A 20,402-nucleotide genomic window follows, 5' to 3' on the forward strand; every position below is an offset into this window, starting at 1 on the left:
CCTGGCTCCCCAGACCCCAGCCAGCGCCACCAGCCGATGCTCCTCGGAGGAGCTGGGGACGGGTTTGTCACTCACGGCTCTGATGATGGTTTCATGTTGCTGGCGTGCGACTCCTCCGACGCGCGGCGGGGACGGCGGCAGCGGCGTCTCGAGGGGGCTCGGGGCTGCGTGGCGAGGCGCCCCGGCGTGCGCTGGGCGTTGGGCTTGCCCCGGACCCGCGCGCGGCGGGGGGACGCGAAGGAGGGATCCTGCTCGCTGGCAGGGCTCCCGGGCGCGCTCGGCTTCGCGGACCTGAGCGCGAGTCGGCGAGGGCAGCGGGGAGCGGCAGCCTGGCGAGGAGCTCGCCCCGAAACCCGGCGCGGCGGGATGGGGCAAAACGCTGGTTTCAGACCTGGCAGGGGACCGGGCGGGCTCGACTTCCGCGGCGCCCGGGCAGGGCTCTGCAGCGGGCTGCAGGCGCGGGGCGCCCGGCGCCGTGGGTCCCGTGGGTCCCCCCCTTTACCCGGAGCTTTCCCGGCTCTGCTCGCCCGGGGCTCGGCTGGGGCGGGCTCGTGCCCCGCGGCGGCTCGCGGCTCCGGCTCGGCGCGGCGGCAGGTGCGGAGCCGTCGCTGCCGCTCGCAAAATCTTCCCCCGCTCTCCGCTAGTGGGTGGACGCCAATATAAAAGCGGAGCTGTTTGCATTATTGAAATAACTGCGGAAACATTATCTGGCTGAGATAATTAATTCCAGCTGCTTTAACRTTAGTAGCTTGGCTTCAGTGGCGCGAAGAAGCAACTGTTTTCTTGCCTCTGTGTCGAGCGAACGTGCGCTCAGACCCCCCGGCTTCCCTGGCAGCGCTTCCCAGGTACCCCCCGCTTAATTAAATGGGAACGAGCAGGGCGGCCCTGGCGCCGGTGCCGGCGCCTGCTCCGGGGGCTGCTCGGAGCGTCCTCGCCCGAGGAGGAGGAGGATGGCGAAGGGCGTCATCGCTGCCAGCGCCGGCTACCGCGGGTGCTTTTAGGCTGTTCGGGCAGCTAGTCCGGTTGGCTCGCCTGCATTTTTAAAATCAGCCTGGTTAATTTAAAATCTGCCTGGTTAAATATCTTGTTGGCATTCTCTTCCTTCTTTGAACTGAGCCTTACGGGCATAGTTTTTGGCTCATGGTTTTGCAGACTTCTTTAGAAGCCTTAAAAATGGAATAAGTAGGCTGGTCAGAAATTTGGGTACGTGAAGGGTTAGGAAGTCTGATCTGGGGGTTCTGCTGCTATYGCTACTGTTCACGTTTCGCCAGAGTTGGCAATTTCTGCCCTTCTCCCCTGTGCCATCAGCCTCTTTTCCTGACGTCTTAAACCCTGCTYGCTGTAGAGCAGCAGTAACGTCCATAAAATCTATTAGCTTAAATTCATAAGAAGATTGGGCATCTGGTCTGAAYGGCCTGCTAGATACCATTTTAATAAACAGAAAATGGAAATCGTCCCTTTAAATTGCAGAATGCCTTTTTAGAGCTCGAGTGTGCTGCGAAGAATTCCCTCGTGCCTGGAGCTGGCAGTAATAACAATATCAGCATCCTCCGAAGGTTGCTGGCAGAATTATCTTTCCACTGACTTTCCTAAGCTGATTTATTTATGGACACTGAACAAGACTAATTTAGACTGGAATGTAGGTAAAGAAAAGATGACTGACTAAAGCCTCCGTTGTAATAAAATGAAGTATTTGCAGAAGAGAAACACCATACACGATTATTTATTATTTCTATCTGGTACATTAAAAGGGAGCATGCAGAAAAAAATGCCCTYTCCTTTTAGCCAAGCAAAGCATTCAGTTTACAGAGATGATGAACCATGAGAATTTGCTGAGTATTTTTTATTAATGTGTAATCTTCTCCGGGGATACGTGCAATCCTCGAGAGTCTTGGGGCCCACTTACTCCTTTTCCTGGAGTGCCCTTGAGACCCACTTTTACACTAATGGCCTCAGATTTGTTATGCTTTTTAGACTGATGGCAATTTTGTAGCCCCTCATTTAAATAAGCTCTTGATTGATGTAGACTTTTTTTTTWAAATGCTGTGTCTCTATCTAGTGGGATAAATAAAGGAATAAATGCACCTCCAGGGTAATCGGGGTCCTTCAAGCCACTTGCCGGAGGAAATGAGTTGTAAGGAGGGCTCAGCTGGGAAGGAAGGTGGTTCAGATGGGAGCAGAGGAAACCGCCTGGCTGTCCTGGTCTCCCCCCTTGGTGCCCTTGCCCAGGGAGGCCAAACAGCCGCTCCGCTGTCATTTCTCCTCTTCTTTTGGTGGAGCAGCTGCTTCTAAGCTGCAAGACGTTGGTGGTGACACCTGAACTGCAAAGGCCCTCACCAACAGCTCTGATGGGAAAGAGTTTGGATCCCACCACGAGGTCCCAGTTGGAAAAGCGTTCAGGGAAGCATCGCAGTGTTGCGTTGCGCAGTAAGACCTAAGGTAGCAGCCGTGCTTTCACCTCTCGTCTCCAGAGGGGAGCAGCTCTTGGCARTCAGGGTTATCCGGGGCAGCAGCGTGGTACCAAAGGAAATCCTGCAGCGTGGTGCTGCAGTGAGCTCTGCCGGGTGGTGAACACGGCTGCAGGCGAGGAGGAAAGCTCGGCGGTCGCAGCTTCCCCGCCGGGCTGCCACGTTATCCTTCCTCRCCTCCTCCCTCGTGGTCAGCTACGCCCCGGCCTGACCCTTCCCGACGAGGTTTCCTGCCCCGCCAGCGCCAGTTTGGCTCTCCCACGATGAGTCAGYCCTGTCCTTCGCCTGGTGGCTCCTTCCCACCTCTGGCATGAACTCAATGCTGTTTACGTGGAAAAAACCTGCGTCATCCTCTCCAGCAGCACGTACCCATGGGAGCAGCCGCGCTGGGGACAGCCCTCCCAGGGGAACTGAGATCAGAGAGAATTGGCTCATCCCGGGGCTATGGGTCCTGTGTGTGAGTGCTCAGCGAAGATGCTCAGATACAGCCGATGCTGCTGAGATCCCTGCCCAGGTCTCCCTCAGYGACACCACAGCCGGGACAGGTCCTTTCTTTCTAGCAGCTCTTCTTACCTGCAGAGCTGGCTGGGGTAGCAGGGCTTGGCTCGGTGGGGCTCTGCTGGAGACTCGAAGGAGGTGACAGCAGGTGGTGGCCATGGGTGGTTTGGAGGTGGAAGAGTGTTCATGGACCATTGGGGGCTCACCTGAGGAGCTCTTCCCTGGGACTGTGCTTTTCTGTAGCAAGAACAGCACCATTTGGGAGGTCAAAGTGCTGGCTGTGTCCATCAGCAGCCAGGTGTTTCTTCAGCTTGCTCCTCCACCAGGCTCAGGAGGCTTTCCAGAGGGTCAGGCTTGCTGATCGCCAGCATCACCAGCAGCCTCTGGTGTCTCACTTCGGGCTCCAGCTATCAGGGCAGTGCTAGGAGGGTTTCGTGAGGTGGGTACAAGGTCCCACAGGTCACAAGGTCATTATTGGAAGCTGCCATTGATTATGGACAACTGCTGATCCTCGGGTGGGAGGCAGCGGACCCACTCCTGAGGGGTGGTGGGTGGTGGAAGGATCTCTGTTCAGATCCTTCTGTATTACCRTAATAAAAGCCCACAGGCTTTCTACCTGAGTTAGGATCCAGCCAAGAGGTTTCTACTTCTTTAATTCTTTTTAAAAGACTTTTTTAACATGAAAAAGCATTCACGTTACTTCAATAGCGTAATGATTCCCTTTAGTGCACCTACATTTTACTTCTAGGCCATGGCATTTGTTTCTGTAGTGTTTTCATTTCCCGCTTTGGCATTGCTTACCTTCTGCCCGCCGTCCCATTTTGGTTCTTTTTAAAATATTCCTCTCTCCTGAGGTGAGTCACCCAGGCCCTGTGACACCTCCCATAGCCGCCAAAGCAGCACGCTCGGTRTTTTCTCTTCTCCTAACGCGCCGTGCAGCGCACGGAGCCTTTAGCGCTCCGAGTCTTGCCTTGTCCRTGTGTTCACAGCGCATTTATTGCTGTGTACAGGTGTTTGTGGTTGCCACCGTTTTCTAGTCTGCAGCTTCTCGGGACACGTTCTTGGGCTTGCAGACCTGCTCTCCAGGGGTGGGTGGTCGGGCCCCGTGCAGGGTTCACTGCCTGTGCCCCAAACAGTGAAAATCGGGGGGTGAGGAAGGCTCTCGTGCCTGCCCGAAACTCCTGTGCTCTCCTGACTGCTTCTGTTTTGCAAAAGGGAGGAAATTTTTCTGAACAAGCCAACAGGAGCCCTTTGACACAGATCAGAGGAAACGGGAAAACTGGTAGTCGAGGTAATTAAGAGCTTGACTCTTGCTTTCTCTTTGAAAAAAAAAGAATCTGTGCTGAGCCGTGTAGGTACCGTGAGCTGGAGGTGACGCACTGGCAGGTGTGGAGCTCSGTGCCCGAGCCTGAAGCAGGACAGAAAGACTCGAGAGTAAGACTAGAAATGAGAAAGAAGCATTAATTCCTGTGGGATCACCTGATACCGCAACCTGGACCTGGAGARCATCAGCACGTGGCGTAAAAGGCCCCGCAGAGGTCGTGCGAGCTGGCGACGTGTCCGCGGACGTCGTCGTCGCCCGGCTTGGCGCTCCCGCCTGCACTGAGCAGCTCTCTGCAAACTCCGCGGCCAAGCTCCGCGCGTCCCTCGCGGCTCCGGCCTCGGTGGCGCGGCTCTCCCGAGACGAGGCGCTTCGTATTCGCTCCGGTTCCTTGCGGGGTTGGTAATTAGTGGCGGTCGGTGAGCTGCCTTGGAACGGAGCTGCGCAAGTACGGTGAGGCCGCGGTAGAAGACGCGGCAGCGTGAGCGGCGAGGAGACACCCTGTAAATTCCAGTTCATGTCGAGGTGAAGAAACTCCCTTTTAATGGGGAAATGCTGGAAAAAGCTGGAGGTGCCGCTTGGCGGTCGGGGCTGCAGCGGCGCCGAGGCACTGGGTGGTCTCCGCGCCCCGGCGCCTCTGCAGAGCCGCGCGCGAGGCGCCCGCACACGTTTGCAGGCCCTGGCAGCGCGGCGGCAGGCGGGCGGCTGCGTGCCCGGCTCCGCCTGGCCGTGAGGGGGAATTTCTTCCCGGTGAGAGGGACGGAGCACTGGACCAGGCTGCCCAGAGAGGTGGCGGAGTCTCCTTCTCTGGAGATCGTCAAGGCCCGCCTGGATGCAACCCTGTCTACCGTGCAGGCGCCCTCCGCTCTGCCGCACTTCAGAGCCCGAGTACCTGAGCCTCCGCACGCGGCTGCGGTTCRAAGCATCGCCTGTTGCAGCTGGTTGTTCAGTAAGCAGGTTACGTAACTGGGGTTAATAAGGGTTAATAAGGGYTTACGGCCGCGCGTGCGGCGTGGTTCCCTCTACCTGCTCGGACACCTCTTTGCAGCAGCTATGAAGAAACATTCCTTGCTGCTGGAGGACTTCAACAACTTTGAGCTTTSTCCTGCAAGACCGCTGTGCTGAGCTTGCCTAGTGACTTGCCAAGGACTTGATGCTTTACACGGCAAGAAGAGTTTCACYTCTTCGTGGACCAAGACACGTTGCACCAGCGACTCCTGTATCTTTTAAGGGGCTGGGAGCTCTGTAGATCAAAGTCCTGGGCCTGGGTAGGAGCATGTTTAGTGTCTGTGTTACTATTGCAGCTAGTATTGTCGTAGGGTTTTCTTCAGCCCCTGGACYGAAATTTGTAGCAGATCTCCGTCGGGTAGCAGGGCACGTCTGGCTGTACAATTTGTTGATGGAGAGAATAAAGGCGAAGGAGGTTGCTGGGTTTGCTGAAGATCACACAGCAAATCGCTGGAAAAGCTGCAAAAAGCCTTCCTTGATGTTTTCCTCTCTGAGCAATCGAATTACTGCYACTCCAGCTGGTGGCTCTGAAAGTCACTCCCGACGGCCGTGACTGCAGGGAGGACAGCAAATACACCCTGTGTCCGGCTCTGGGGACGCTCCGGGCTTCGTCCTGCTGCTCGCCATGGAGCACCTCGAGGTGTCAGGGCGCGAGCAGAGCCAGGCACCGGAGCCAAGCGCCGCTGGGCTCCCAGGTTGTGCTGCTGCAAGAAGAGGGTCRGACCCTCAGGCTTTGCACAGCAAGTTCTCCAGACGGAGAAGCTGCTCTGAGGAGCGCAGYGTGGTGAAGGCTGTTGCTGATTTCAAGCCTGGTTCTTTGCAGCGTCTTTCTCCACTGACGTTCGCGCCGGGAGGTGGTGTTTCGGGAGGAAACGCGAGCTGTGCAGACGCTGCGAGCTCCAGCTCCCAGCCTTGCGGCGATCTGCCGGCCGGCGCCGCAGCCTGCTTCCCCTTCCTCGCTCTTCCCCGCTCGCGCGTCGCTGCACGCGATGCTCTTGACGTGTGCGTGGCAAGTGCCGTGCACRCTGCCGCGGAGCCGCCAAGACGCACAGAAGAGCTGACAGCAAGCGCCTGTTGGGTTGCTGCGCAGGAAGTTTGTAGCAGATGAGGCAGCTCGTCTTCCCTTGCCTGCGGTTCGCGTTGCRGCACGTTCGCAGCAGAGCGCTCGGACCGACGTGCCTCGGTGCCTCGGTGCCGGAGCACCGCCGCGCAGACGTGGCACGCCGCGCTGGAGCAGCCTGCCTGCCTGCAGCACCCGCCTCGGTGGCGTGTGGCTTGGCTGGAGAACGTTTGAAATCGGGGTCCCTCTTCCARCAGATGGTCCTGGGGGAATGCAATACGTGCGCAGAGCTGGCAGGGCTCCGCGGGATGTCTCAGCTGAGCGTGCGTCTGCCCAGCCTGCYCCCAGGCCCCCATCTCCGCCGTGCTCTGGCTACTCTGCAGTAATTCCTCCGGAGGAGCTAACAGCTGGAGGAGTCGCTGTCTGGACCATCATATTCGTTGGACCTTGTTTCCCTTGGGTTCATCACTGTARAGAGTTAAGCGGGACATCAGTGACAGAACGGTCGCTGTAGGTGGGGGAAGGTTAGCTGTCTGCAGCGCTAAGTGGTGTTGATCAGTCAACACTGCTGCAGTAGTGTCTTGCATCAGTGCCAAACCGAGGCCGTCAGAGCTGCACAACATTTCTGTGAAGGCAAGGAATTAAGTCTTTTTTAGTGTGTTTCATGTGCGTAAGAAAGATTTATGAGGTTTTAATCTGTTACTTTTGATAATGAGGGTGTCCAGCTTTTCACAGGTGGTTTGCGATACCGGAAGAGGGAATTAACAGCCAGGGATACACTTGGCATTTTTTGAAAATAGAGCTGTTTTAATGCATCTGAAATCTAACCACTGAATAAGGTATCCTGAACGTGCAGCCTCTGTGAAAATGTTTGTCCAGGTGTCCGAGGTCTGGTTCTCCAAGCGTCTGAGGCAGAATGGACCATGTTGAGCTCATGAAACCCCTTTGCTCTTGCTAGGCCAGCTAGCTGTGTTTTTGCAGACAGTAACTTTTCTCCACCTTTCCTTCTTTTCTTCCAGGATCATACCCCAGCTGGAGAACTCGCCTTCACAGGTTTCGCCWAGTAGCCCGCCTGTCTGTGAGATTTCAGAAGCAACTAGGACCTACTTGCAAGGTGTGAGCCGCTATGACTTGGAYGAGCTTGATGCTTGCTGGCTGGAACTTGTTAATATGGAGCTCAAGGAGATGGGTAAGTCTTGCTGAGATTTCTCTGCTTGCTTGGGGCGCGTATTGAGTGGGCATCAAGTAATGATGTGGAACCAAAGTCAAAAGGCCTTGGAGAAGGAACTTCATTCTGGTTCTGCAAAAGACATTACATGGATTGCCACTACRCAGGATCTGAGTGCATCTCAGTGCCTCTCACTCACTTCGGGATTGGGGRCCCAGTGCAAGAAGAACAGGGCAAACCCAGTGATTACAGCAATAATGCGGTTTCCCCCATGGAGCAGGAATCTGGTTTGCAGAAGAGCTGATGGACTCCAGAACACTCATCACCATACTCCGACGGCAGGATCAGCCTCGTCTCCAGTTCTGCTCCCTGAAGCATCTGTGCTGCAGGAGGAGGTGTCTGGGCAGGATGGGCATATCCACCCTGACTGCTGTTCCCTTGACTGGCCARAGCTGAGAGCGTAGCTCATGGATGTAGCCAACTGGACCGATGGAGTCAGAGGAAAGAGGATTTCCTGGGCAAAGTGTGTAATTCTCAGGAATGCTGTCTCTCCTTTCTCAGTTGTCTTTAAATACCACAGCAGAATGTTGCCTGCGTTACTGCTCTGTTATATCAGCACACATTTTAAAATCCATTAGTGCAGTTCTGTTAAGTGCAAGTAACTGGACAGGAAGTTGGACTCGGGTGTAGAGTCCTGCCAGCCTCTGGAGGGATTTTCCAGTTGTCGYTGGGTACAGGTTGCTGTGGTGTGATTACTGCTACTCAGGTAAGGAYAGCAAACCAAAAAACCATTCACCTGAAATGTTCCTGAACAAAGGAGAAGTCTTCACGGGTGGGACGAAGYGTACGATCGAGTCCTTCAGCAGCAGGATCGCGTGCTGCTGAGCAGGAAAATTGTGTTGCGTCTCCGAGGCTGCTAGCGGAGCTCTGCAGCGAGGCGCTGTTACCGCGGGCGGGCTGCGTGGAGAGCAAACCGGYGCAGGACCTGGCCGCGGCGTCGCCCGGTCTCGTCCGCAGGAGGTCTTCCTTCCCTCCGCCAGCCCACGCTTCACTTGCCGAGTTCTTGTTGTCGTACTCTTTGGGAATACAAGAAGATGACCCGAACAGCGGCAGCAGCCTCACCGCGAGGCGCGTCCCGTGTAGCGGATTTCCCGTGATCGCCGCGTTGYGGAGCCTGCAGCCTCGCTGGCGAATAGCAGGCGGCCCTGCCCTCCCCGCGGGCCCGGGATTAGCAGCCTCCGCGCCGCCCTGACCGCGCTCGGCTTCTGCAATCCTGGCAATTAAAAACAAGCCCTTGCGGAGAGCAGACGGCAGTGCTGGGCGGGCGGCGCGGTGCTGCTCGGGGGCCGCTGGAGCTGCCGCTCCTGGGAAACCGGCTGGTATCGCCCCGTCCGTCCGTCCAGCTGTGACGAGCACCAGCACCCGGCCGGGTGGGACCGGGGCACCTCTGGGGCAGCCGCCAGCGCTGCCGTCGAAACCACCCYGGATCGCAGCGCAGCTCCCGGGGGTGTCGGCGGCGGTGGCTGGAGCTGCCTGCGTCCCCGCCGGGCTCCGAGGAGCCGCGGGGAGGAGGGCTGGMGAACACCTATGAGATCATCCCTCCCTCTGGCTTCCCCCCTCGCCCCGGCTCCCGTTTCCAGTCCTTTTTAGGGCACCCTGGCGAGGGAGGTTTATCGCTGAGATCAGGGCGACCTTCCGGAGAGTTGCAGCTCTCTGCAGTTTGTCGGGGAATCTCCGAACTCGGCGAGCAGCCTTGCCAAAAAGTGCAAGTTTCTTGCATAAAACAGCTTTGAGTAGTTTTAACCCCCCCCCCCGCCTGCTCCTGGTTGCATGTTTCAGTAGCTGTTGCTCTTCGGGTGGAAGCGTGCTGTTAGGTGAACTTCTGTGCGGCAGAGGTGACATCAGCGTTTAAGCATGCCCAAGGGGGTTGTTTATAGCTGCTGCAGTTTGTGATAGTAAAAAACGCGGCTCTGAAGCAGTCGGAGTGAGACGCGGAGCCRGACTGATGGATCTGCCCCTTCGGGCAGCACGCACCTCTCCGTTCAGAGAGGAGCCAGGCCCGTAGCCTCCGTTTTTTGTTAAGATGTCCTGCTGTTCTTTGTGATCTGCACAAACCCAAAGCTGTTGCAAGGCTAGAGAGACGCCCAAGGCGGGGGAAGCTCGGCGGCGGCGGGGCGCCTGCAGCCTTCGTTCGCGGCTGAGATGCTCGTTGCACCAGCGACGGCTTTAGCAGCAGAGCGGTGCAAAGCAGCGCGAAAATGGTTGAAATAATGATCCGAGCTCATTTGGTGCAAAAATAACCTTGGCCTTATGGCACCAAAGCCTGCAAGGAAATCCAGTCCAGGTAGCACTTCCGTGAGCCGCTGGCAGAGGTGAGGCCACCGTGGGCCTCGGGAGAGGCGGACGCGGCAGGAAAGCCCCTCTGTCTTTACCTTAGTGCGCAGATTGGCAGGAGGGGGGTCGGCGGTAGCACGGCGAGTCTGAAACGCTCTGCCTTCACATTTTTCAGCACGAGCAGGTTTTATGTCAAGTTGTTGTTTTGCCGTTTGCATAAATTCCTTGCAATAATTGCCGCGCTTGCGAGCGCTGCTGCGGGTTCTGCTGCAGGCTGGAAGGAAGAGCTTTAATCAGCAGTGCTCCAGGACAGCTCTGTCAGTGCGAAGCTTTACCGGGGAGAGACAGCAGATTATAAAGTGGCTTCTAAAACATTTTGTCATCATCTTAAATTTGAGTAATAATTGATGTCRGTGGGTGGCAGAAAGGGGGATAATTGGTTCCTGTAAATCTTTTAAGTGCATTAGCAGGCCGTGTTTGTAACAAAATATCTCGAAGTTTCACTGCGTATGTTCAGCTCGTGTGCAGATTGTACGCTGCTGTTTATTTTACTGGTGGTGCTTTACCTTATGGCTCCATTTATAAATAATGAAAGATGGATGTGCAACTGCCGCATCTTCCAGGCACGTTGCAGGCGCAGGGCGTTTGGGTCACAGATGCTCACGCTGGTGGAAGGTTTTCTGCATTTCTGTAGGTAGCTCGTTATCCGTAGCTGTTGAGCTGGTGGCATSCAAAATGACCCGTAGCAATGGATTAGCTTTTATCCGTCGTTGCCCGKCCTCTGCAAAGGGTATGGAAAGATGCAGACTGGGGCTGTGCAGGCCAAGAGGGGAGGAGGCAGCGGGAGGAACCAAAGCGAGCGGGTCCGAAGCTGCTTGCCAAGAGCCGGGGTCGGCGCTGGTGTCGGCCCCGGCGAGCCGGTGGCTCCCCAGCGCCCCGTCCCCGCAGGGACCCTGCGGCCTTGTGCTCTGCAGTGCTCGGAGACATCTGCAGCATCCCCCAAGTGCTTTTTACTTCCAAAAAGGCGGGACGGGTCGTTTTGTTTGTTTGTGTGTGTTTTTACTGGAAAACAGGTTCGGAGGTTTGTAGTTTTTGCACAGCCTGCGGTCCCCGTGGCTGTTCGCTCGTGAGCTGTTTGATCTCCAGATACACTCCGCGGGGTGAAAGGATTTGTTGTTTCGGTGAAGGGATTCTAGTGGAGCGCGGCGGAGTCRGACGTGGGTCTGCGCTTTGTGGAAGGTGGCTCTCCGGCTCTGGTTTTTTTCTTCTTCTCCCCGCGCAGTGAGTAGGCTCAAAGCAGAGCGAGGAATAACTGAGAATTCATTTAGCGGAGGAATATCGCTCCTTCACGCCGCATAAACTGCGGTGTTACAAAAATAATTACAACGGAGAGCGGCACTGCGTGGAGAAGCGCGCGTGGTCGTTGCACAGCGCCGACGTTCGGGCGTCGGAGCCGGTCTCCTGACACCAGCTGCTTCTGGACGAACTGCTCAACGTCGCTGTTCCCGCATCGGCCCAGCCGGGCGAACGGAGCTCGTCTTCCCTGCCCGTGTACCGGCTCCGGGAAAAGCCGGGGCGCCCGCGCCGTTCCCGGGCTCTCGGGAGCGCCGCTTTCCGGGGAAGAGCAGAAGCGGGCATCATCTGCGCAGCTCTGGAAGGGGATCGCTGGCAGCACCGGCCCGTTCCCTGGCCCGAGAGCCCCGAATGCCTTCGGGAGGCTCCCGTGCCGCCGTCGCCCGCGGCGCTGCCTTCTGCTGGGTCCGTCTCCGCGGGGTGGCTCGTCCCTTCGTCGCTTCTACGGAGGCACCTAACGCCTCGGGGTGAGCCAAGCCGGAAAGACCTGCAGGTCCATGGAGGTGCCAGGCCGTGTCCGGAAGTTTTGGTGGCTCGCCTGAGACGTGCTGAGCCCGGTCGGTCTGCGGYGGGCGCGGGTGGACACTCTGCAGGGATCCGCGTCAAGGCCGGCCGTCGCTGACGTACTCGCCCCGCCTGCGAGGAGGAGGCGGGCGGCCGTCTGGGCGAGGACACGGAGCCTTCTCCTCCTCCCTTGGTGTTTTGAACATGAAGTTCGTCCCCGGTGACTATATATCGGTGTGAAAATGAACTTCTCACTGTTGGCTGCGTCCCCCAGACAGAGCTGTGGGAAGTTTGCCGCGGTACCTGCTCTGCTGCCTTTCCTCTGTGGGCATGGAGAAAAACTTCATTTTTCCAGCCCATTTTATACAGRCCTTGGCATACCTTAACCCAGTGAAAACGTCTTTTTCGTGGTCAGCATTAAAGCCCCTGTGTCTGGGTGTGTTCTCGGACCYGTGGTTGTGAGCCAGGACTTAGTCCCTGGACTGATTCAGCTGGATTTATTCAACRTAGCCAAGATCAGCATCTGAGTCTTTGCACTTCGCTCCACAGGGAAAATGACGGTGTTACTCTTGCATTACAGCACCGGGAGCRTTTCGGTTGAGTGTTGTTTTGTTTTTGCCGTTTGGCTGGCCACGATCAATGCGGGGAGCATCYCCTCAGCCGGAAAGATGACAATTTTATGAATGGAGTTTAATAGCAGCAACTTTCTACGACGCAGAAGGAGATAAACGGCGCACAAATGGGAGGAGAACTTCACCCTGAGGCCCCGTTGTTCAGTGTTTCATAAGCGATTAATCGCTTCATCCCCGGCAAGCGCAGTTGCCGGTTCGATAAGCGCCGAGGTACCCGAGCGGAGCTTGGCGGGCGGCTTCCTCGTGCAATTACCTCGAAGCGGAGTGCGTGCGCGAGCCGGCCGGCGGCGGCGAGGGGAGAGCTGTATTTTCCAGCGTAACCGTGTAGCAAATACATTGCACGGAGACCGATCAGAAAACCACGCTGCGTCCGTGGAGCCGCGGACGATTTCGCCGGGGGCCGGAGGGCGCCGAGGACGGAGCCTCAGCGAGCGGCGCGGGGTCCCGGCGGCAGCGTGCTGCCGTCGGCGCTGCCTTTCCCCCGAGGGTTCGGTGCCGACGGCGGCGTGTYGCTGGCAATGAAAAATTTACAGGCTGGTGCGGCAGCCGGGGAGCGCGCGGGAGCGGAGGCGGGAGGAGGATCGGTTGCCGGTCTGGGAGGTTTCTTTCCACTTGGCGGTGAAACGGGAACTGTGCAGGTGCCGGCGTGGGCCTGGCCCTGGCGGCAGGTCAGTTTTCAGTTTCCTGCGGAAACCCGCCCTCCCTTTCCTTCCTCCCCCCTCCCGGCCTCGCTGGCCGGCGTCCCGGCCGAGCGCCGCGGCCGGCTGCCGGCGACCTGCTCCCGGGCGGCTCGCCCGCACTTTGCCGCCCGGAGCCCGAAATACGGGCAGAAATGGAGCGATTCCAGGGTCGCGCTGCGGCGCCGGGGCTCGTAACGCCGTTTGCTGGTTGAAAACAGCGACCCAGAAAAATACATATGTGTGTGTATATATATATATGCTCGGTGGGCTTGTGTAGTGCCTGCGTAAAGCTGTGCTTGGAGGAAACCCGGGCTTGCGCGTCCGTGCGTACAGCGGCGCCAGCGACGGTCCGGCCCCCGCCAGCGGACACAGGTCGGGGCGCACGCGGGCGGCCGAACTCCCGCTGCCTTGCRGCAAGGGAGGAGGAAAAGCTGGAGGCGAGAAGTTGGCAGTAACGCCCGGAAAGGGTCGGGGCCGGGGGCGATCGTCTCTGGCAGGCTGCGCTGGAGCTGCTCCTCTCGCTCTGGAAGCCTGTGATGTTCTTCTGCAGGGACGTCCCGGAGCACCGCAGCCGCCGTCGGAGACGAAACGCGGCGCTCGAGCGACGCGCGAGGGCGAAAGGGCTTCCCCCGCGCTCGGTCGCTGTCGCTTTCCCCCGTCACGGGGCTGCTGCCGCCGCGGCGCTCTCCCGGCGCTGGCCTCGTGTGCCCGGTCCTCGCTCGGGGTGAACGTCTCGCGCGGCGTCTCTGCCCCCGTTGCCGCCGAGGAGGAGCCCGGTGCAGGCGGGGAGAGACGCAGCGCAGCGGAGCCGAGCCCGCCCTCGGCCTGGCTTCTCAGCTCCCGTGAACCCAAGCGGGGAAAAAAAAACACGTTCGGCCTCGATTTCAGCCTTTGGCTTCAGTTTTACGGTTCCATTTAATTGGCCTTAAAAGGGTCAGTTTTCAGTGTTCACAATTAAAGCATTGACTTCGCATTGCCAAAGCTCGTCTGAGCCCGCGCTGCAGAAAGCATCTTTGCAAAACTCGTCTCCTCGAACGTTTAAACTGTCAGACCTAATTATCCGCATTGGTTCAGCTCAATGGGTTTCTCTCCTCTCAGCCAGCAGCAATATTTTGTTGCTGTCTATGAAACATAAACCRTATCCCGAGTTAGAAGCGGCTGTTTTCTGAATCACAGATCTTATTGGCGCTGTCGATTTGCCTTTTAGGAGAAGTCTAAAATGTCTCCGCGGTGCCGTACAGAGCAAAGGCAGGTCTGCGAGCGGGGTGGTGGGTCCCGGGTGGGYAGGACCCGAACGATGTCCCTGCTCTCGTGCCTTGCAGAGAAGCCGGAGCTGGACGAGATGACCCTGGAGAGAGTGCTGGAGGAGCTGGAGACCATGTGCTACGAGAACATGAACATCGCCATCGAGACGGAGGAGGGCCTCGGCATCGAGTACGACGAGGACGTGGTGTGCGACGTGTGCCGCTCCCCGGAGGGCGAGGACGGCAACGAGATGGTCTTCTGCGACAAGTGCAACGTCTGCGTGCACCAGGTGAGCAGCGCTCGGGCTGCCCGGCCCACGCGGCACGAGCGTGTGGTCCCTGTGGGGAGCGGAGCAGGAGACCCTCGCTTTTGGGTGACCACTTGCACCTCCTCCTCTGGGGTTGCTCCGTTCCTGCTTTCCCCCGTTCCTGAATTGCTGTAGACCAGCGTTAGTTAGAACGTTTTTGACTGATCCCTATGACTTCTTCAGTGGTCCTGGGGCAGCAAATGATACCTTCTTCAGACTTGATGTCATTTCAGACTTGCTCATTAGAAGCAGCACAGAGCAGCATGCCTGCAGAGGTGGACCACTGCTTCTCTAGGGTTTCCTGCGTTCTTGCTTTGCCCCTTCCTGCTTACTCTCATCTCTGAGATTTTTCCTGCCTCCTCTTCCATTAATGTACATGTTCTTCTCCCACCCTTCTTCTTCCCTGCCACATTTCTCTGTATTAAACTGTTGCTAAGGGATCTGCAGCGTCCAGGAGACACCAGGCTGYGTGCAGAGCTAGGTCCTGTGCCGGGCCCTTGGTGACAGGCTGGGAAGGGTGTTAGTCTGCAGTCCTGCACTAGCTAGTGGGACAGACGGACAAGTCTTTCCTGCAGCCTCTTCCGTGACAGTAACCTTGCAGGGTTGTATTGAGGGCGTAAGGACCTTCCATCTCCACCAGTGGTAGAGTTTCTGTCCCAGCTTCCTTGCTGCGGGAATGTGGAGCTTCATTTTATTTTACTGCCTGAAGAAAAGTATTTTATTTTTAGAATTGAATGTAAACGCTTCGAGCTCTTCCTTGGGAGAAGGAAGAGTTGCAGTGGTGCCTGCGGGCTCCTGGACCTGTCTGGGTGCCCGCTGCTCGGGGAAAGGAGGCGTTCACTAGGAAAACGCCAGCGTGCGAACGGTGAAAAGCACCTCTGTCGCGTTGGCTTCCCTTCTGCCTGCGACAGGGCTCCCGCCGGGACCTGGGAGACTTTGCTCCCTGTCCTTCCAAGGGCAGCGCGTGGGCTGGGGCCCCGCGGTGGGGTGGCGTGCCACGGTCTGCGCCGGCTGCCGGGGCTGCCGAAGGCCAGAGCYGAGGGGCAGCCGCTCGCCGCTTTGCTCTGCACGCGGGTTTTCTTCTTCTTCTCCCAAGAGATCCATCTGCTGATCTTCCGGGCAGCTTCTCCATCAGCGCTTCCCGGGGGTGGGAGCGTTCGAGATATGTATAGTTGAGGTGGGTGTTTTGAATGGTTTCCATCAGTGAATCAGATCCCACGAAATACCAGGACGGTTCAGGAGTTGCTTTGGGTTTTTTTTTTTTAACCAGCCCGTGCAGAAGTTTCAGGCAGGGAGCAGAGACCGGGACGTGTCACCGGCTGCCTCGTCCTGTCCAGCAGAGGCAGCTCCCGGAGCCCGGGGGGGACGGGAGGAAGGGTCGTGCTGAGACGCGTGTTCTTGGATTGTCGCGCCGGGAAGCATCGCTGTAATCGTCTAACCTGCAATTAGTCTTGCAAATAACGCAAGCCGTGAGACTTGCTATTAATTAATTCCTGTGAAGCGTATCCTTTAGAAAACGCCTGCAGTCTTAACCTCAGAATTTCGGGTGAGGAAGACTCGCCCCCCTCCCGTTGCCGTTAAACCGTTCTGCTCCRTTACTGCCCCGGCGCAAGCGCTGCGTTTCTGTTCGGCGTGAAGGTTGTTGCCCGTCTCCACCTCTCAGCCCCCAGGCCTCGGTCCCCGAGCCGCCGCGGTCCCGTACGGCGACAGAAGCAGCGCTCGACCGCCGCTCCGTGCCGCTCGGGGCGGGGGCTGCCGAAGGGCTCCGGCTCCCCGCGCGCTTGCGGGTTGCGAGGAGGGAGGGACTCGAGCGAGCTGCCCTCGGGCGCCGCGGTCCTGAACGCGCAGGCGAAGGACGAGGCGCGGGACGGGGCAGCGTGGCGTGGGGTTGACGCAGCCCCGCTTGCGTTGGCGCAGGCCTGCTACGGCATCCTGAAGGTCCCCATCGGGAGCTGGCTGTGCCGGACCTGCGCCCTGGGCGTCCAGCCGAAGTGTCTGCTGTGCCCCAAGAGAGGGGGAGCCCTCAAGCCCACCCGCAGCGGGACGAAGTGGGTCCACGTTAGCTGTGCCTTATGGATACCTGAAGTAAGCCGCTCTGCAGCCCGCTCGTCGGGCGTGGGAGGGCACGGCGCGCGGGGCCGAGCTCAGCTCCCGAGTCCCCCAGAGCCGGCCGAACCCCGGGTCAGGAGACGGGTGGGCGAAGGAGAAGGACGGCAGCGCTTGGTCTGCTCGCCGGCGTCCTCGGGGCTGCGCCGAGAGCAGGGCGGCGGGGGYCGGGGCGAGCGCGGGGTCCCTAGCTCCTGCCCGGGGGTGAACCATGTTCACGGCACCTGCCTGGGCCGGGGGAAGCTAATTTTATGTGCCCAACTGAGATACTCAGCAATGTCCAAATGACAGATTAATCCAGAGGAGGCAGCTCTGTTGTCCTCTCACCTAAATTTTTCCTTCATTTCATCCATATTTGTTTCTGGGTTGGGGGTGGAGGGTATTTTTTTTTCAAATTACAAGTAACCCTGAAAAATAACATGCAAAAATTCCATCCCTCATTCTGGCTGCCACAGGCGTTCCCGCGTAGGAGATTCCTGCTACTAACTGGTACTGACGGCRTGTCCTCTACTTTGCGACCAGGTTAGCATTGGATGTCCTGAAAAGATGGAACCCATAACGAAGATCTCCCATATCCCAGCGAGCAGGTGGGCCCTGTCCTGCAGTCTCTGCAAGGAGTGCACCGGGACGTGTATCCAGGTACGTAACCCGGCGCYGAAGACGCTCGGGCCTCCTCGGGTGCGCCTGTAATAGCCGCTGGAGAGTCTCGAGAGTCGTCGGTGGGCTCAACCTGGCCCTGGTTTCCTCCCGTTCTGAGTCCATGATGCAGGGTGAAGCTGACAGCGGGGAGCGTGAGCGCCAATCAGACATCATCAGATGTTGTTGTCTGTAATTATTTAATGTATTGAACRCCGGGAATCTAGATTAACTTTCTTTGCATAACACAGTGAAGTTGCTGTAGCGACACTAATTACCGAGACTGAAAACGACCTTGGTTTGAAATTGGGAACCTCTGACAGTAAGGCTTGAAGAATAAGACGCTCGTGAGCCTCAGCGCCCAGGAATGTCACGGACTGGTGGGGTTGGATGCGGAACCTTTCTGTTCCGGGGAAATGGAGACGCTCCGGGACTCGCCAGCCCTCAGTAGCCTCGAAGGCGTGCAGGCTTGCGGGCAGCGTGTCTGCCCTCGTTGGGTTCCTGTATTTTCTTCTGCTTTGCCACAGCTAAACAAGCTGCCGCAGACGTCCGATTTCCTGCTCTCCCTGCAGCAGTAGCGTGCTGAAGAAGGGGCTAGAKTTTGCATTTTGGGCCAAAGGCGGGACGCTCTGGACTTCCCGATCGCAAAAGCAGGGCGGACCTTTCGGGGGCAGAGAGCAGAGGCTCAGGCCGCATCGCAGTGCCTGTGGCGGGAGAGCGCCTGGGGGGCTTTGCCACGTTGTCTGCCCCAGATTGCTCCATGTGCTGCACCCTGCTCTGGCCACGCAACATCCCGGCAGCCCCAGGAGAGCCCGGGGAAGGGCTGCTGCTGCGCGGGACCTGTTGCTTTCTTTGGCAGAGCAGACGTCGAAGCTGCAGCCGTGTTGCACACACAGAAGGACATGTTAGAGCCATTAAGCTTTGAAAAATCGGAAAGCAGTTTTGGATGTGCTCCAAGCCCAACTAATCACCCCCGGTACAGAAGTGGGAGCTGCATCTCAGAGATCGGTTGTGAAGCGRTGTGTATTGGTGAGAGGGAGCCGGCTGCCTGAGCAGGGTGATAGGGGTAGGAGATCTGCAGGCCCCACTGTGTTTACGTGACTGCCTTCGTTTTAATACTCTAAAGAGAGCTATTTAAAAGCAATCCCTTGAGCCTGAAATGAAATCTCACAATATTTCTTTAAATCTCTAGCGTTGACTCACTGATTTTGATGGTTCTGGGTGGATCTGCTTATTCACCCTGCCAGATGGAGATACTGTGTCATAACGGCAACTGCTTTCAAAGAACGGAAGGGCAGGGAAACGAGTCAAAGAGACTTGGCAGCATCAAAAAGATTTCAGCTTCTCGGAGGCTTCATCCTCTTAGCGCCAGCATCACGCGTTAGCTGCGAGAACCTTTCTGTCGGGCGGATTTGCATTAAAGGTCACCTGAAGCGGGACGGGGAGCTTCGCTGTCTCGGCTGCTGACAGCTCACTGTTTATGAGTCTTCGTGGGGTTGTCACCGAGAGGGCTTGTCACCGAGAGGGCTTGTCGACACCACCCCAGCTCTCGCAGGACGGGAGCAGGGAAAAGCCGGCAGTGCCATCATTTAAGGAATTAGGGGGTAAATCAGCAGCAAGCTCGCCCACAGATAAATGTGCTTTGTAGTCGTCTGAGGTCCAGAGCTCTGTTTTGAAAGCTGATGTTTATGGAGCGTATTTTTGAGTCGTGCCTGTTTATACAGGTGTAATCTAACCACCTTTGTCAACGTTTTAGGTTTATGACGCAGCTCTGAAGAGGGAGGGCTGTTTTCTGTTAAAACACTGAGCTTTCAGTGTTGGCAGCAGGAATTAGATGCCCCAGGTGCCTGGGGGAAGGTCGGTCATTGCTTCCAAGACCGCTTTTCCCAAGTGGCCGGTTCGATCTGGGCTTTGCCGGCAGGCGAACGGGTGGAGCGAGGGCTGTAATCTCGGACGGGCAGGGAGGGTTGCTGATAGGCAGGACCGCAGCTCGAGAAAACATCCTCCCCTACCATGTTTGCAGCTGCGAAGGGGAGGCGGTTTTGCGTAGGCAGCAAGGCTCTGGGCAGCTCGGTGGTTTTCCTCATCCAGAATTGACCACCAAATGGAAGCGAAGGAGGAGCTTCACGAAGGGTTCCCCGCTCGTCGCCGTACCTCTGGTCCGTGCACGCAACTGCTTCCCTTGGTTGTCTGTAAGAAGACGTGAGCCCGGTGCAAATCGGCGTGGTGGCACGCGGGCTGGCCAGGGACGCGGCCCAGCAGGCAGCCTGCTCCGTCCTCCGGGGAAGGGGAAGTCAGGACTTTGTGGTGGTTCTTGTGGTCAGAYGTGAGGAGATGCCAAGGCGAACTCCGGATCCATTAGAGATTTTCTCATCTGGGTTGCCGAAGCGGCACGGAAGCTYGCTGCCGGCTCCGTGCCCTGCGCTTCCCGCTGCCCGGAGGGTCCGAGCTCCCACCTCGGCTGGGRACCCGCCGGCTCTTCGCAGCAGAGGTGCCCGCGGCCCGTCAGGGAGGTGCAGGAGACCAGGTCTCTGTTAGCTGGTGGCACCTAGGTCTCTCCAAACAGCTCGATCTTCTGCTGCCACCATCTCCCAGGTCGCTTTTGTGGAGCAAATGGTTTTGGAGGAGCCCTAAGTAAGCGTCACCTCCTGCTCGGGTGGGCGTTCGTTCCCGCTCCTCCGCCGCTCGCCGTGAGCRTCGCGGGCCCCGAGTGCTGGCGCTGTCCCCGCTCAGCCCCGCGGCCCGGGCGAGCGTCGGCCCTGCCCCAGCCCTCGAGAGGAGCCGCTCAGCTCTGGAAAGGGAAATGAGAAAAAACCCGCGTGCTGGTTTGTGTAAGGAGGCAGAAATGTCACGTCCGCCGGGTTGGCCAGAGCTCTGCACCGATGATCGGTTTGTCCTTGCTCAGCCTCCCTCCAGCACGGCCCCGCGGTGCAGGTCCCGCGGCCGGCTGCTGAGCAGCTGCTGGGTCTGAACTGCCCTGGCAACATCCGCCCTCTGCCCAGGGTGGCTTGAGGGCTAATTAGCAGCCCGCGTTAATCGCTTGGCGCGGCTCGGAGCTGCGCCGGGGCCGGGGCCGCGTCCG

At 57.9% G+C, this 20,402-nt stretch overlaps 1 protein-coding gene across 4 annotated transcripts in view; it reads left to right on the forward strand.

Moving 5' to 3' along the window:
- The window catches only part of JADE2 (jade family PHD finger 2), a 51,153-nt gene that overhangs the window by 13,673 nt on the left and 17,078 nt on the right, over nucleotides 1-20,402 (forward strand). For all 4 annotated transcript variants that reach the window (XR_014896790.1, XM_085312797.1, XM_085312795.1 and 1 more), the window contains 4 exons: nucleotides 7,375-7,544; nucleotides 14,349-14,560; nucleotides 16,496-16,663; nucleotides 17,207-17,323. Coding sequence is in view for 3 of the 4 variants with exons in the window: in XM_085312797.1 (XP_085168923.1) it covers nucleotides 7,375-7,544; nucleotides 14,349-14,560; nucleotides 16,496-16,663; nucleotides 17,207-17,323 (667 nt within the window). In the remaining variant the exon portion in view is untranslated. The remainder of the gene's footprint in view (nucleotides 1-7,374; nucleotides 7,545-14,348; nucleotides 14,561-16,495; nucleotides 16,664-17,206; nucleotides 17,324-20,402) is intronic.

Source organism: Rhea americana, unplaced genomic scaffold (genome assembly GCF_003343005.1).
Source record: "Rhea americana isolate MKP2758 unplaced genomic scaffold, rheAme1 scaffold_37, whole genome shotgun sequence".
NCBI classification, from domain to species: domain Eukaryota; kingdom Metazoa; phylum Chordata; class Aves; order Rheiformes; family Rheidae; genus Rhea; species Rhea americana.